The following is a 16,702-nucleotide window of genomic DNA, read 5'->3' on the forward strand; positions in this document are numbered from 1 at the left end:
ATTTAACAAAGTTCAGAATTAGCAAATCAAGATCCTTGTAGCCAGCTCTGTAGAATTGACTCTTCCTACAGAATTATATCATTGAACAAAGAAATAAAAAGTGAGTTAGTCACAAGTTGCACCAAATGAGCCTAGCCTGTACCATCATGGGCTTATGAAGCCTCTACCAATGGACATTCCTACTAAAGAGCATTAAGCCATTAACAATGCAATGCTAGCCAAGAAAGATGGTCATCTATATTGGCCAAGTGCCCCCAACTTAGCTACCACACATCCAATCTTGGGACATCATCAGCGTTCAGTTCTACTATACTTCGTTTTTATATCACAGGTAGATCAGTAGACCCAAAAAACTGAATCACGTCAACCTTACCAAGGTCCTCTCTGAAGGGGTTAGGGTTGACTTTGTCAGTGGGATAGGGGCATAGACAGAATGTGAATTCTGGTTAGAGGGAGAATTAATGGAGATTGGACTAAACGAACTAATATATATATATATATATATATATAGAAACACACAAAGAAGGAGGAGACGGGGATGAAGCAATGTGGCGAATTGAGGGTGATGGTTGAAAAGTTTGAAAATGTTAGATTTTTTATTTTTTGAGAGAGAGAGAGATAATTACGTCATGCTGCTAACCTAACAGTTCGAGCCATTTTCTCTTCGACGTCAATCACTTTGTATATGGAGAGGTGTCAATTTAGTTGCAAGGTTCTTGACATATTTAAAAAGTTTTATGCCGAAAAGATGTTAAATTGGATAAGTTGTATTGGGCCGAGGTGGCACAAAAGTTTATGTAAACACATTTTAATGATATGTTTATTTCTTATTAGCCGGGACTACAAGGTTAGCTCCTAGATTACCTAAGTATTTCCCTTAAAATATAACCCAACATTTACGTTCATCATTCAATTGAGGAAATCCTAACCTAATTTGATATTTGCTACTGAAATTAAAATCACGCTATTTATCACATGTCAAAAATGCTTCTGAAAAGAAACAAAGAAAGCCAACACAAATCAAACAATAATCTCAAAATTATGGGACATCAGAGTTGACTAGTAACTACCGAAATCAACCATTAATTATTGAATTCAAATAACCTAAACCATGCATGCGCGTAACAAATTCAAAGAAGAGTATGTGGCACAAATATATGCGATGATTAAGAAATTGGATTCAATTTCCTTATGGGACAAAATGGCACTGCCCATAATTATATAGGATGATTGAGAAATTGGATTCAATTTCCTTATGGGACAAAATGGTACTGCTGAGCATTCACATTAATGAGTTAGAAAAAGTGGGAAGATATACACATTTTGGTCCAAAAAATATTGCCCATATTAGTGGGTGTATAGATGCGTAAATATACAATCTTGCTTGTGTAAATGATTTTTTTTTTCTCTCTCTTCCCATCTGCTATTGTCCACTGAATTTAGGATAATATATATATGTATGGGCTCAAATCACCAATAATTCACTTTTAGATGTGTTACAAGGTATAGTGTTAAGCAGTGCTGTGTACAACAATGGCTAGCAAGGAAAGGCTCTTCAGTCCAACTTTATTGCTTATAGTTATAATTATCATCTCATCCTTGTGGGGTTCGTCAGCGGCCTTAGACACGCTAAAGCAAGGCGATGTTCTTAATCCTTCCCAGTACCTCGTTTCTGCCAAACAGAGGTTCACCTTGGGATTCTTCAGCCCAACTTCTTATTATGGAGTCAACAAAAATAACAGTTACTTGGCAATTTGGTACACAAATTATACGGAAAGCAGAGTAGTATGGGTCGCCAACCGAAACAAACCTATTTCACATAATTCAAGCGCGTTTCTTACCCTTGACCATCTGGGAAAGTTGATGATCAATTCCAGTGGATTTGGAGGTGATCCTTTTGTAATATATTCTGGTGGTGAAACTGAAAACACTAGTGTTACTCTACTAGATACTGGCAATTTAGTAGTATCAGAAGTGAACTCCAATGGCTCTATTGGAAGGAGGTTGTGAGAAAGCTTTGATCATCCCGCTAACACGCTTCTGCCTGGGATGAAATTGGGTGTCAATCACAAAACTGGGAGTAATTGGTCTCTGATTTCATGGTTGGCACAAGATGATCCAGCATCAGGAGCCTTCCCACTCGAGTGGGAACCCAAGACAAGGAGATTAGTTATCAAGCGGCGAGGAGTACCTTATTGGAGTAGCGGTCTGCAGCTGAGCAGCTCGAAGAATGAATCCTTGTTTGAATATATTTACCCCACCAAAGGTCAGGATTACATTATCAATACGGATGCAGAAGGGCAGTATTTCACTTATTCTCTTGACACTGAATCTGTACCACCTTTAGACTCGTCGGATCGAGGAAGATCGGAATGGCAGTTACAATACTGGGGCCCAATAATGGATAGAAGTACTTCAATTATGAAGATGAATTTTTGTTATGGTTACGGTATGGAAGCCGAAGGATGCGAGAGATGGGACCAACCAAAGTGCAGATATTACAACCAAACGTTTGAGCAAAAATCTGGATTCTTTAAACATATTGGTCCTGATGGTCTACCACAAGATGAGGCGGCTGGCAGTGTTGATGATGACAATACAACCATTGGTCCTGCTGATTGTAGAGCTCGTTGCTGGAATAACTGTGACTGTCGGGGCTTTAATGGAGACGAAGGAACTGGATGCCAGTATTGGACAGGAAATGTAAAATTCGAGCCTGATGATGGAGTTTCTCGTTCAAGAATTTTAAAATATGTTCTAACAGATCCTCCAAAAGGTGAGAGGTCGAAATAATACTTTACGTGAAACTACAATTATCTTATCTTAGACTTCTTAGTTATATATATAATGTTTGTATTTTAATTTTAATTGCAATAGCACAGTGAGCTGACTTCATATAACCATGTTCGTGAAATATGTTCTAACACCATATTAGTCCAAACAAATTTTAATGCATCAATTAAAAAAATGGTTTATTAAAAGTAAATAAAATTTTACTTCACTTTCCCACACTTTCTCAACCAAACAGATTAGATCCACCACCTTTTATCAAAATTGCTAGTGCCCTCCACCCTGTAATGTCTCTCCCTCCTCTCCAACAACATTCACCCCATCGTCATCTTAGACTCCCTCCAAAACACCTCTTTCAAGGTCATCGATGTCCTCATTACCTTGGCCATCGCACTCAAGGTTTTCGAATATGACTCCCTTATCAAATCTACTAGTACCTCTCTAAGGTTTTAGACAGTACTGCACTCTCCTTGCTTCCTTCACTATTCATGTTGTCCGCTTCTCACCTCCTCTTCACCGCTGTCAACTTAAAAGAGTTTTTGGGAGTTGGAAAAACCAAAAGGTTTTAGGGAACCAGCTGAAAGGATCTGTGTTTATGAGAGAGAGAGAGAGAGAGAGAGAGAGGTTTTATTCCCCCAAATTCAATATAATTTTTTATTACATTAAAATTCAAATTGAATATTTTATTTGAAAATGAATTTTAAATTATAAAATGGTATCTGCATTTCAATTCCATCATTGATAGCAAATGGAAGTTAGTTTAAGTGAGTGTTTGGATTGGAATTATAATTTCTCGTTTGTGTTTTTGCCTTTTTTTTTTTTTTTTTTGGCGGTTGTTTTTTACTTTTCAACTTGTTGATCGTTCACTTTTCAACTTGTGCACTGTTCACAGTAAAATAAGTGATGGATTGCAATCCAGTGAATCCCATGCACTGTTTATGGGATCTACAAATCTCATTTTTTAACAACTTTTTCATTAAAAATGGGTCCCATGGTACTATTCACACATTTAGAAATTATTTTGCTACAACATTTTCAGTTTTCAGTTTTCAGCAAAATAAGTTGTATCCACACAAATCTTAAGAGTCAATTTCACAAATTTGGAAAACTCAAGTAGCAAAATAAAAAATTGAAACCTTAGTGGGTTAGTTTGCAAGTAATCCAAACTCTAGGGGAGTGTTTTTGCATTTTGGCCTTATGTTAATGTCAGCATATAATTATTACAGCTAGAAAGGAGGGGAAGTTAAAAAGTTCACTCTAACATGCATATGAACATCAAATTATTACTGACTGCTTAGTGTAAATTTTGAATTGTATTCCTTTGTTAGCCTTTACCACTTCATGCATATGAGTTAAAAGGGAAACTATGCCCAACTAGACGAAAACAATTTACCTTCAAAACGGTTTAGAGAAAAATAATATGGTAATTGGAAAGACCACTCATGTGTATTCTTAGTCTTTTCTTAAATATATATATATATATATTTAGTCACATGACATTTGTAATTTATGTGACTTGTTTGAATAATACACATAAATGATCTTAAGAATCATTACTTAGTGGGTTAGAGGAGATTCCTCCAAACTTATTAGTTTGGTGGAGAAACTTTGTCCTAAATCAACTAGCTTAAGGAAAGTCATATATTTTTTCCTTTGTTAGGTTTTAGATTATTGGCCAAATTCTTGTGTCAAAACAAAGTGTTGTGAGGATGGTAATGTATTCATGTTTGGTTTTTATTAAATTCAAGTCAAGAAGCATATTGAAAATTTCAAGCATTTAAAGATTTGTTTGAGCGAAAATATTCTCGCTTAAGCAAACTTTGAATAGAGTTTGGTAGACCTCCTCTCAATCAAAAACTTAAACAAATGTTTGCTTGACCTTTGCTTAGTTCTCGCTCGAATTAAATTTTTGTCATTCCACCTGTTTGAATTAAATTTCCCTATATAAAACAACCCTTTCTATATAGAGAGATAGACATTGCTAGAGCCAAATTTCCTTTAGCCAAAGAGGTCCAAATTCCTCTCCTTTGAGCGTTTCTCTCTTAGTGTTCAGAATTACATTTTGAGAGTTTCTTGCCTTGAGCTTGAACGGCTGAAACTGTTAATTCTTTGCAACCACAGAGTTAGTTCTTCAACAATTAGTCGTTGTTGTTGATTATTAGAATTCCAAGATATTGCAGACGAGGTTCGTTCATAGAGAAAGTTCATGTGGAAGAATTTGCAGACGAGGTTTTGTATGTATGTAGGTTGTTTACCCAAAAAAGAAACACTAAGTAGGTTATTATACCCATTGCTTCTAGTGACTTTTGTAATCAAATCTAGGAATCTTCTGTAACCCTTTGATCATTGTTTTTTTCCTTTCACATGTTCAAAGACTATAACTTTTGTCCAAACAAAGTGAGATTGTGAGAGGCGAATAGGCGTTACATAATACTTGATCTTTTACGATTATCATGAAAGGAAAATAAATATGGTTTTATTTGTACGTATAAACAGATGAAATAGGCAAATCGAATGATAAAGGGAATGAGAAATGGATTGTACCAGTTATCGTTACTGCTATACTTGTGCTTTTCTTGGGCACCTACAGCTTATGGAGGATATATCGACAACGAGGTATATAATCACAAATAATATTTTTATTTTTATTTATTGCATTGTGTTCAAAACTATATGCACAATTTTCTGAATGACTAGTATACTTTGATATTATATATATAACAAAACAGTTGACGTTGAAAGAAGGGAAGAGAAACACCTACTTGAGCTCACAACACCTGATAGATTATTAGATGCAGATGAGCTTGAAAAAGACGGAAATGCAAGACATAACATAAAAGTGTTCAGCTTTGCATGCATTGCAGCAGCTACAAATAACTTCTCGCCTGAAACTAAGCTTGGAGAAGGTGGTTTTGGACCAGTCTATAGGGTATGTTTCCAAAAAAAAAAAAAAAAAAAACATACAAATTAAGACTTGGAAAGCACACACGTCCATGATTACACATTATATGCAAAACACAAAGTTATATATTTAGTTACCAAATGCTGAATACGCAGCCATGACTATGATGTAGGCTGGGCCTCTCTTGATTGAGTACCAAAAGGGTGCAGTACTACCCGCTGCTTCATATGGCGTATGATAACGGTGACTATAAGGTACAAAAGGTACAGGTTCACCCTACAATATTAAATATGGCAGTACCACTCTCTTGTGTGAGTAAAAAGTGGATTAAATTGGAGACTTATAGGGAAAAATTATTAGCTTATTAGTATGCAAGTTTAGTGACATGCACCAAAAATTATACAATTTTTTCCACAACAATTGATATAATTTTTTCCACAACAATCAAGTTAATTAGCATATTATGATTAGTATACAATAAAAATAGAGAGGTGTTTATTACACACTTGTGTGTACTAACAAGTGTTTTGCAATCAAAAACATCAGTTCAACCTACAATTCGTCGATGTCAAGTGAACCCACGTTTTCAAATGCAAAACACTCTTACACACAAGCGTATAATAAGTTTTAGCTATAAAATAGTGTCTGTATTGAAATCATGTGGAAATAATGTACTACCAATAACAATTAATCACTTCAATAATATATTTTTTAGATTGTAAAATGTTTTTATATCTCTAATATTTTGGTTAGTATAAGATGGTTGGTTACCAATTCAGGGGCCCAATCAACTTCATGATTCCCAACTGTCCAAATCCAAGTCTGGTAAGCAGCACTTCTCTCTACGAACCTTCCCCAGGTATCCCACCTAACGTTGTCATGAAATGGGTAGTTATCTGCGTAGGAGAGATCTCCAAGGTACAACACTGTTTGTCCATTTAGAGGGTCCAATTGGTAATGAGCGAGTGTGCTGTTTGAATTGTATGTCTGACCAAGGTCCCCTACAAATGATATATTAATATTCTACATTGATCAGGTCTAAATATACATATAAAATTATTGAATATAAGTACATGACTGTTCAGATTACGCAGCTCAACTGTTACTTCCCTAGTATTTATAAATAAAATGCTCAGAGTTTATATTTCTCTATCTCCAACAATCAATTTTAAGAATAAATAAATCGCACTAAACTTACCTATGAGACCAAATGTGTAGGGGACATCAGGGCCTGGTGCAGGAGGAGTTACAAACCAGAAGGTCCTTGCATACTGCCCTTCACCAAGCTGATAGTAGTATTTGGTATTGAACTGTCCAAATAAATAGAACTAAATTAACAAATAGAATAACAGAATTTAGAATTGCAACAAGACTAATTCAGGATTAGGTGCATAAAACATGAACCAGGCAACAAATTATGTACCATCATACATATAAAACTATTACTAGATCTAAATAAGTAAAACAAAATTCCATTTCACCTGTAAGTTACTGATGTTGGCATGGTGAATGAAACCAGAAGTGTAGTTGTAGTATCTGTAGGCTCCAATCGTGGCCTCAGCCAATTGAATTTTTGTGCCATTTTCTTGAGTACTCCAGTAAAGAACTATATTGGAACCTGGAGCAGTAGGAGTGATCCATGACACAATTATTGCTGTTCCCACATGGTCTCCTTGTGTTATATGAACCTAAAATAGAGTACCACTTGTCAAACACTGAAATAAAATTTTAGAACTTCATATTTGTGAGAAAACAAGCAGGAGAATGATGAGAAAACACACTTGTTGAGGTGAGTTGATTCCTGGAGGAACATAAAAGGCCTCACTGTCAACAGGCATATCAGTGTTGTTGTAAGTTGGGAAAGCCGTCCGTGAATAATTGCTGGATGTTCCTCCATAAGACACTGCAGCATTCAAAATCAAACCCAAAACAACTGTAATAGCTAAAGAAGAAGAAGAAGAACCCAGCACACCCATCATGATCTTTCTATGTACACTCTATTGAACTCAACGCCCTTTTCATCTGGGTATATATACATATCAGGTCCAATTTTCCATTGGGGCAATGACGAATAAGCTGAGGTTATCTTTGGTAATGATAGAAGAGAACTAGCGAGTCTTTAACCAAAACAAGTATGTCTATCTCTAGTTCAAACTATAATATATTCAAGGAACCAATAATGCAAAAGTCAAACAGCTCCTTCGAGAACTCAAGTTAAAATCCAAAATTAAACTTGAATGTACGTAATCAACAAAGCTTGTTGGGGTGAACGATGTCACATATAGTACAAATTTTACTTAAATCTTGTTATATAGTAAAAATGTAGCAATCTAGGTTTTCTCCCATCAACATTAACCTTCTTATACTATTCTCTTCCTCTCTCGCATTAGCATCAATTCTATACTTTTATTATTTTAGAATTTTAACATGCGGGCCGCAAATGGTAAGAAAGAATGCGAGGGAAACTACAATTAGCTTTAAAATATATTAAATCAAATAACAACTGTATTTAATTCCTTCAAATTATTGATGCACGAACTTGTGGTGTGATTACATGCATATATAATATAAATTAATCTTTAATGAATAAAAAATAGGTGGAATATTTGAAGCTAAAAAAGAATATTCAGATTAAGGGTCAATATGTTGAATATGAAAAGGATTGTCTTACATAAGTAAAGAAAAAAAAACATATATAAAAAAAAGGAGATGCTCTTTGTTTTTCAAAACCAATTGTCACAAGGTGGCCTAAGGATGAATAGAAATCATTTAATTATGTTTTATTTTGGACAAATGGATCAGACGTGGATAGCCCTTCCCCAAGCTTAGATAAAGAAAATAGTAGTTATTTGAAGTGAATTGATTCGATTGCTTTTCTTTCTTTCGTTGTTTTTTGTTTTGGGTTGGGGGAGGGGTATATGTTAGTTGACTCAGGTTGCTTGTTATGTAATCTGTTCAAACCAGTTAACATCTAATCTTCTAACATTCAACTAATTAATCTACATTTGCACATTAATGTATATCTCGGACTATTGCCTATAGTATTTGAATCGATTTTATATATGCATTAATCTTTGTAAAGAAAACATGGACAGCGAGAAGGTTTCTCAAGGAAAAAAAAACACAAATATATAGGTTATATCATGAAAGAATTAGTTTAATCACAATTGAACAGGTTCATTATAGTTGTTTATAAAACTTAGAGAACCTAATATTTGCTTAATGTGAGACTCACCATACCTCCCACCCACCATAATGCAAGCTTAACTAATTTGATATCAATATAAGGCATCATGAGAGAAATATTTTTTATTAAGTAATTTGTAGTGAAAAGGTTGTATGTCTAGATGAGAAATAAGTCTTTGATTAATCATAAGGCCATTGGCCTTTTATCAGAAATTATCAATGATGATGCCGAAAATATCAACAGTGAGTTGCACAATGCTCATACCCTTGAAACGACACCTGCACAAAGAAAGGAGGACCTAACAGAGAGCACCGATGTGGTGCCGGCCAAATACCCTCCGAAGGTCAAGTTAGAACTTCTTTCAACTCTAGAGTGCTAGAGAGGGGTTAATTATGCGTACCTTGATTTGTGAGGGTATTGGGGCTTTTATAGTAGTAGGGGGTTGACCTTTCTTCCTTGGAGCAGAAGTCTTTTCCATATAGGAATCCTTATGAGCGCAGATTGCGGAGTCCTTTCCTTATAGGAATCTATCATCAAGCGTGGCGGCCAAGTAAAAGTTTTATTGGGACCGTCGGCCTTCTACCCGTCGGCTTGTCTTGTCCCCTACCTTGATAAAGGGCCGTCAGCATTTTTGAATATAACTGGCCCTTAAGCTTTTCCTAAATTTCCGTCAGCGTGTCTCCTTCCGTCAGCTTACCAGAGTCTCCAACGTCTGTCGTGACTGGCCCGTCAGCCAGAGCAGAAGGCTGACGGCTTGAGCTCATGGTACTTGCCATGATTCTCCCTTATCAGTTGCCCCCTACTCCATATCTCCGTCAGCTATAACTGACGGGTTATGGAGTTTTCATTCGTCAGTACCTGCTGCTTTGGCCAGGAGAGTAATTTAAAAGCTGACACCCAAGTATTAAATGCTAGGACACGTGGCGTGCTCGAGTTGGCTCCGCGTCTGGAGGAGGGCGTCGCTTCGTCTTCCGTGCATTTTCCTTATATATATGTATGGCCCACCTCTCTCATTTTCACTATTTTACTTTCACTGATTCTTGGAGAGCACATCCGTCGCTTATATTCCGTCAGCACTGCCAACATTTCGGTCGTCACTTCCTCAACCGTTACTCTTGCAAAACTTGTAAGTTTCATTTCTTTTCTTGCACACTTTCAATTATTTTCTTTAAAGCGAGGTCGTCATCCTAGGTGCTTAGTTTACACCCGTCACTTGTAGGTAGATGTCGAGTGACGCGTCGAGTGACCAGTCGTCGGTTTGCGAAGGAGCGGGCTACGAAGAGGTGTTTGGTTCAGGCTCAAGTAGTGAGTCTGAGAGTTCCTCCTGGTCGTCAGAGAGGGAGACGTCAGCCCATGTTCCCGTCGAGGAAGTAGGAAATCAGGGAAACGACAGCCAGGAGGAAGAAGTAGGCGAGGAGGGTGAAATTGGAATAGGAGAGGCAAATAGTGACGGGGAGGAAGGTGACGAGGAGTCTTGTGAAGGGACTTCAAGTCCTAGAGGCAGCCGTCCCTTCATCCTTCCCAAGGACTGGGCTGTGAATAAGTTCTTTCCAAAGATGACACTTAAAATTTTTAACGAATTACGCATCCGTTTCCAAATCCCCGACCATATTCCTATCCGTCTGCCTAGGGAGGGTGAGAAATGTTATACGGGAAGAACTGCAGATGTTGGCATGTATGATGCCATGTTTGCTGCCGGGTTGAGACTGCCTCTGACGGCTTTACACCGTCAGCTGGCTGATTTCCTCAGTATATCCGTCAGTCAGATTACTCCAAATTCGTGGAGAATCTTTATTAGTGCTGAGGTACTGTGGGGTCGTCTAAGTGGAGGCCACCGTCAGCTTTCCTTGGATGAATTTTTCTACTGCTATAGACCCCGTCACCTTTCGTCTTCAAAGGGGATGTATCATTTTGCCGTCAGGGAAAAGGAGTTGAGACTGGTGTCTGAGATGCCAGATTCCAACAAAGCCTGGAAGAGTAGGTTCTTTTTTGTGGAATGGACGAACTGGGTGTGCCGTCAGGAAGAGTGGGAAACGATACCTTTTGGTTGTTTTGACAATACTTGGGGGTTCGCTAGGGAGTCAGGTTTTAACCGTCAGCTTTTTATCCTTGTCAGTTTGCTACTTGTTTTAACTTATTTTTGAAATGGTACTCACGTAGCCACTTTGTTCTCTTTCAGCTTTTATTCGTCCATCAATAACCGACGAGCAAGAAGATTTTATCCGTCGGCTTTTGGCGATACCTATAGAGGAGCGATCGTGCCGGGACTTGATTACCCTCGACACTCTTCACACGTACTGCGGGGGCCCCGAACCGACGCTTGAAGCTCTCAGATTGGAAGAGTTTTCCCGTCACCGTAAGTTCCTTGACCTATTTGTTTACGTCACTCTTTGCACTTTTAGTCGTCAGCTTCCCTTATGTGTGAAATGGACGCAGCTAAGGAACGGATCAGGGCTGCCGCTGCCTGTCAGAGGGAGGAAAGGAAGGCGAAGGGGGAGGCGACGTCCACGTCTGCCCCCCAAACCGTCATTAAGGGTTCCCAGAAGAGGAAAACTGACGGGGTGGTCATTCGTCCGTCAAAAAAGCCAGCCGTCACCCCTGGGACGTCGCCCCCCAAGTCGGGCCGTGGAGCAGGGAAGGGTGTTATGACCTCTTCTGGTCCCGTCCTGTAGGGACCCCACAGCTTGCTGATGCATAAGGACTTTGCTGTTGAGTCTATTGAAGCCCTCATAAGACCGACAGATATAGATCCTTGCGCTCAGCTGGGGACGGAGGAACTGGGGTCGTCAGCTTTGTTCGATCTTTCGCGGGTAAGCCGTCAACTTTTTGACAGACGTTCTTAATCTTTCTTTTATGGTAACTGACGGTTGTATATTTTTCTAGGCCTTGGTTCGTGTGAAGGCGTTGCAAGACCGGTGCGTGGCCAAGGAGGGGGTCGTCACTCGTATTAGCAAGCATAATTCTAATATGTGAGACCAGCAGGCTCAGTATAAGGAGGCGGTGCGCACACTTAACCTCGAGCTGAAAGAGGTAAAGGAGAAATTGGAAGAGGCGAGCCGTCAGCAGGGCGAGCTAGAGGGGGAGCTAACGACCCTTCGTGGTCAGTTGGAGACGGCAGGGGCTGACGCCGTTGAGAAATTCAAAGCGTCAGACTCCTTCATCGATTCTTGTGGCGCTTATTATGGCATAGGATTCGATAACTGTCTCAAACAGGTCGCGTCAGCTTTCCCTGATCTGGACCTATCTGGGATTACCCTGGACGATGCTCAGCCCATGACGCCTGCTACTGATGCCGTCACTGCTGGTGCTGACGACTTGGTCGATTCCCCCCCACATGGAGGTAATGGAGTTGTCTTGGCCCAACCTGCTGCGAACCCTCTAACAACTGCCGAGACCCCTCCTGTGGTGCTGCTTGACGAAGAGGACCCTTCTGCTGTGTAGAGAATTCTTTTAAGTGACGAATTTTATTTTGTAGTTCATGTTTTTCCTTCTTTTTAATTTATGTAGCAAACAATTTTATTAAGTGCCTCTTGGGCCCCCATATGTAATACTTTGACAGCTTTTTTAAATGCCTTTTTGGGCTTCGATTTATTTATGACGCCGTCGCTTTTGATCATTGGTATGTAGTTACTTTTGCTTGGCTTGTTTAACTCGTGTGTTTCGATTTGAAAGCATGAAATCAGGTTGTGGGCCTTTTAGTTTAGTATACCGTCAGTTGTATAAACCATCGGTTTCGTCTGCTTAATAAATCCGTCAGTTTTTTGCTTTAATGATTGTAGAAGTTTTTTGGCAAAATCTTGTTATCTCATGACAAGGCCATCTACCTTATAGACTTGTCTATTTGTGGATTGATATATTCAGCCTTTTTAAGACCGTCAGTCTAATGGCTGACGTAATTGGCTTACGAACTCCGTCAGTCTTTACTTAGACCGTCAATTTTGTCGTTTTGCCCATCTTGTGGACTTGATTTTTTTTGTACCGTCGGTTTAATCACTTCTCCCTCAATTCTTTAATTTTGATTGTAAGTTTGAGTGCTGAGATGATTGTGATCTTGACCATGTTTAGTCTTTTAGACCGTCAGCTTGAGAGATGAAGTGACTGACTTGACCAGTTTCTTAGACCGTCAATTTGAGAGCTGAGGTGGTTGTCTTGACCAGTCTTTTAGACCGTCAGCTTGAGAGCAGAAATGACTGGATTTGACCAGTCTCTTAGACCGTCAGCTTGAGAGCTGAGATGACTGGATTTGACCAGTCTTTTAGACCGTCAGCTTGAGAGCTGAGATGGTTGTGGTCTTGACCAGTCTTTTAGACCGTCAGTTTTTTTGTTCCATCCATTTTATGGACTTATTTCTCAAATTGCCAGTTATTTGGCTCGTCCGTTTTGCAGACTTGGTCATTTTTAGACCGTCAGCTTTTTGATCCCGTCCACTTTGTGAATGGTCAATTTGTCAATCTTTAATGACCTCATATTTGTAAGTAGAGACTTCAGTAGTTCTAAGTAAATTCCTCTTATTGCCATGCATCTATATAAAAAGTAATTTGAAAACAAAATCTGCCCATTTCGGGCTTATTGTAGCAAATACTTAAGTAGGAAAAGAAAAACTGCCCTTTGGGCTTATTGTAGCAAATACTTAAAAAGGTAATCGATAGGTCTTGGCGTCACTCAAAAAAATTGTTGCTTTTTGTGTCGTCGCCCCTACTAGTAGTACTTCCGTAAGTGTTCAGCATTCCATGGATGTGGTAGCTTCCGTCCATCCAGTGTCTCTAGATGGTAGGTACCCTTCCTTTGCCATGTCGTAACTTGGTAGGGTCCTTCCCAATTTGGGCCGAGCTTTCCTTGGGTGGGGTCCCTTGCTACGCCTATAACCTTTCTTAGAACGAGGTCCCCTACCAGGAAGTCTCTGTGTTTGACCCGGGAGTTGTAATGCTTGGCCATGCGGTCCTGGTACCGTGCAAGCCTTTGCTCTGCTGCCATCCTAACTTCGTCCACCAGATCAAGTTGCAGACGTATGGCCTCATCATTCCTTTTTTCGTCGTGGTTGTGCACCCTGTAGCTTGTAAGGCCGACTTCAGCTGGGATGACTGCTTCGTTCCCGTACGTTAGTCGGAATGGTGTCTCTCCCGTTGGTGTCCTTGCTGTTGTCCTGTAGGCCCATAGTATGCTCGGCAACTCTTCAGCCCATATGCCCTTTGCCCCCTCAAGCCTGGTCTTGATAATTTTGAGCAAGGACCGGTTTGTAACTTCGACCTGTCCATTGGCTTGGGGTTGGGCGGGGGAGGAGTAGTGGTTCCGTACCCCTAGCTGCGAGCAGAAGTCCCTGAAGGAGTTGTTGTCGAATTGCTTCCCGTTGTCCGAGACTAAGATCCTTGGAATGCCAAACCTGCATATGATGCATCGCCAAACGAAGCTCCGTACGTTCTTTTCTGTAATGGTGGTCAAGGCATCAGCTTCCACCCACTTCGTAAAGTAGTCAATGCCGACAATTAAAAACTTCAGTTGCCGCATTGCCGTAAGGAACGGCCCCATGATGTCCAACCCCCACTGAGCGAATGGCCACGATGCCGTCATCGGGGTGAGTTCTTCGGGTGGTTGTCTGATGACGTTGCTGAATCTTTGGCATTTGTCGCAGGCCTTCACATAAGCCTCGGCATCCTTCTGCATTGTTGGCCAAAAGTACCCAGTTCGTACTAGCTTGTGCATTAGCGATCTTGATCCTGAGTGGTTTCCGCAGATTCCTTCGCGCATTTCTCTCATGACGTAATCTGCTTCTTCAGGACCTAGGCATCGTAGGTAGGGGCGGGAGAAACCTCTCTTATACAAAACATCTCTTATCAGCACGAACCTTGCTGCTTGAACCTTCAGTTTTCTTGCCGCCTCCTTATCATTCGGCAACACGCCGTTCTTCAGGAAGGAGGTTAACGGCGTGGTCCAGTCATTTTGGGGGTTGAGCTCCTGTACGTCGACAGCATTTATGAGTGGAGAGAGCTGCGTGAAGGAGAGTGTATTACCAACGGTGGCCATGTGTACGGCTGAGGCGGCTTTGGCCAAGCGGTCGGCTTGTTCGTTTTCTCCCCGGGGGATCTGTATAATTTTGACCTTCAGCTCGTTCATCCTCCTTCTTGCTTGGTCCAGATACTTCTTCATTCTTTCACCTTTGCACTCATATTCCCCACTTATCTGGTTGACTATGACTTGAGAGTCACAGTAAACGATCACTTTTTCGACTCCCGCTGCTTTTACGAGGTCAAGCCCTGCTATCAAAGCTTCGTACTCTGCCTCGTTATTGGTGATAGGGAATTCAAGGCAGACCATACACTCTACCGTATCTCCTTCAGGTGACTGTAGTACGACGCCAGCTCCGCCTGCCTGCCTGTTGGAGGATCCGTCTACATGTATGCTCTATTGCGGGGATTCTTCTGCCCCCCTGTCCTCACCATTCGTGAATTCTGCTATGAAATCTGCAACGACCTGCCCCTTAACAGCAGTCCGCGGGTGATATTGGATGTCAAATTCGCTTAATTCTATGGCCCAAAGTGCCAAGCGCCCGGCAGCTTCTGGGTTGCTCATTGCCCGTCGCAAAGGCTTGTCAGTTAAGACAATAATCGTGTGGGCTTGAAGTACGGCTTCAGTTTGCGTGCTGCCGTAACCAGAGCGAAAGCGAGTTTTTCCATGGGTGGATATCTTTTTTCAGCTCCTCGTAGCGCCCGGCTAGTGTAATACACAGGTTTCTGCACCTTTTCTTCTTCTCTAATCAAGGCGGCGCTGACGGCGGCTGGGGAGACAGCGAGATAGAGAAAGAGTTCTTCTCCTGGTTGCGAGGGACTCAGCAGTGGTGGGGAAGAGAGGTAAGGCCTTAACTCCTCAAACACTTGTTGGCATTCAATGGTCCACTCGAAAGACCTTTTTAGCGTGCGAAAGAAGGGTAAGCATTTGTCTGTTGCCCTGGAGACGAACCTGTTTAGCGCTGCTATCTTCCCGTTGAGGCTCTGTACTTTCTTCACATTCCTCGGGGGTGCCATCTCCATTATAGCCCGGATTTTGTCTGGATTGGCCTCGATGCCTCTCTCGGAAACCATGAATCCTAAGAATTTTCCTGCCGTCACCCCAAAGGCGCACTTCCTTGGATTAAGCTTCATGTTGTAAGAGCGAAGGGTGTCAAACGTTTCCCTGAGGTCTTCTAAATGATCTTCTTCCCTTCGACTTTTAACCAGAATATCATCTACATATACCTGGACGTTCCTTCCGATCTGCCGTGCGAACATCTTGTTCATAAGCCTTTGATATGTTGCGCCTGCATTTTTTAGACCGAACGGCATTACCTTGTAGCAGAATAGGCCTTGGCTGGTTACGAAGGAAGTTTTTTCTTGATCATCAGTGTGCATCTTGATTTGGTTGTAGCCGGAGAAAGCGTCCATGAAGCTTAACAGCTGGTGCTAAGCATTAGAGTCTACTAGAGTGTCGACTCTCGGGAGAGGGTAGCTGTCTTTGGGGCATGCCTTGTTTAGATTGGTGAAGTCTACACACATCCTCCATTTCCCGGAAGCTTTCTTGACCATTACTACGTTCGCTAGCCAGTCGGGGTAGTAGACTTCTCTAATGAAATTTGCCTCTCGCAGCTTACGGACTTTTTCGGCTATGGCTTGATCCCGTTCTGGGGCGAAGACCCGCTTCTTCTGCCGGATGGGCAGAAAGGATGGTGATACATTCAGCCTATGCACCATGACAGAAGGGTTTATTCCTGGCATGTCCTCGTGACTCCAGGCGAATACGTCCTGATTTTCTTTGAGGAATGTTGTAAGTGTTTGCCGGATTGTGGGACTCGC

The 16,702-nt window shown here is 40.8% G+C and overlaps 2 protein-coding genes across 2 annotated transcripts; one reads left to right on the plus strand and one right to left on the minus strand.

The window, feature by feature from the left end:
- Positions 1-1,353: 1,353 nt before the first annotated feature.
- Positions 1,354-5,761, plus strand: LOC112024649 (G-type lectin S-receptor-like serine/threonine-protein kinase CES101). Its single transcript, XM_065760198.1, has 3 exons — positions 1,354-2,776; positions 5,287-5,406; positions 5,520-5,761. Exons 1-3 carry the CDS (start codon positions 2,050-2,052, stop codon positions 5,759-5,761), a joined length of 1,089 nt encoding a protein of 362 aa, XP_065616270.1. The 5' UTR covers positions 1,354-2,049.
- A 26-nt stretch (positions 5,762-5,787) lies between these two features.
- LOC111987572 (purple acid phosphatase 2) lies at positions 5,788-7,822 on the minus strand. Its single transcript, XM_065760209.1, has 5 exons — positions 7,474-7,822; positions 7,174-7,380; positions 6,891-7,002; positions 6,464-6,693; positions 5,788-5,968 (listed from the first exon to the last, which is right to left on the minus strand). The coding sequence occupies exons 1-5, from the start codon at positions 7,669-7,671 to the stop codon at positions 5,822-5,824; spliced, it is 894 nt and encodes a 297-aa protein (XP_065616281.1). The 5' UTR covers positions 7,672-7,822; the 3' UTR covers positions 5,788-5,821.
- Positions 7,823-16,702: the final 8,880 nt, after the last annotated feature.

This window comes from Quercus suber, unplaced genomic scaffold, assembly GCF_002906115.3.
Source record: "Quercus suber isolate HL8 unplaced genomic scaffold, Cork oak 2.0 scaffold_357, whole genome shotgun sequence".
Classification (NCBI taxonomy): Eukaryota; Viridiplantae; Streptophyta; class Magnoliopsida; order Fagales; family Fagaceae; genus Quercus; species Quercus suber.

Bases quoted from the DNA above. Each gene is read 5' to 3' on its own strand.
- LOC112024649 (XM_065760198.1), top strand. From the start codon at position 2,050: ATGAAATTGGGTGTCAATCACAAAACTGGGAGTAATTGGTCTCTGATT. The intron at 2,777-5,286 runs GTGAGAGGTCGA...ACGTATAAACAG, and splicing joins TCTAACAGATCCTCCAAAAG to ATGAAATAGGCAAATCGAAT. The intron at 5,407-5,519 runs GTATATAATCAC...ATAACAAAACAG, and splicing joins GAGGATATATCGACAACGAG to TTGACGTTGAAAGAAGGGAA.
- LOC111987572 (XM_065760209.1), bottom strand. From the start codon at position 7,671: ATGATGGGTGTGCTGGGTTCTTCTTCTTCTTCTTTAGCTATTACAGTT. The intron at 7,003-7,173 runs GTGAAATGGAAT...TTATTTGGACAG, and splicing joins CCAACATCAGTAACTTACAG to TTCAATACCAAATACTACTA. The intron at 5,969-6,463 runs GTAACCAACCAT...TTAATATTGTAG, and splicing joins TTGATTGGGCCCCTGAATTG to GGTGAACCTGTACCTTTTGT.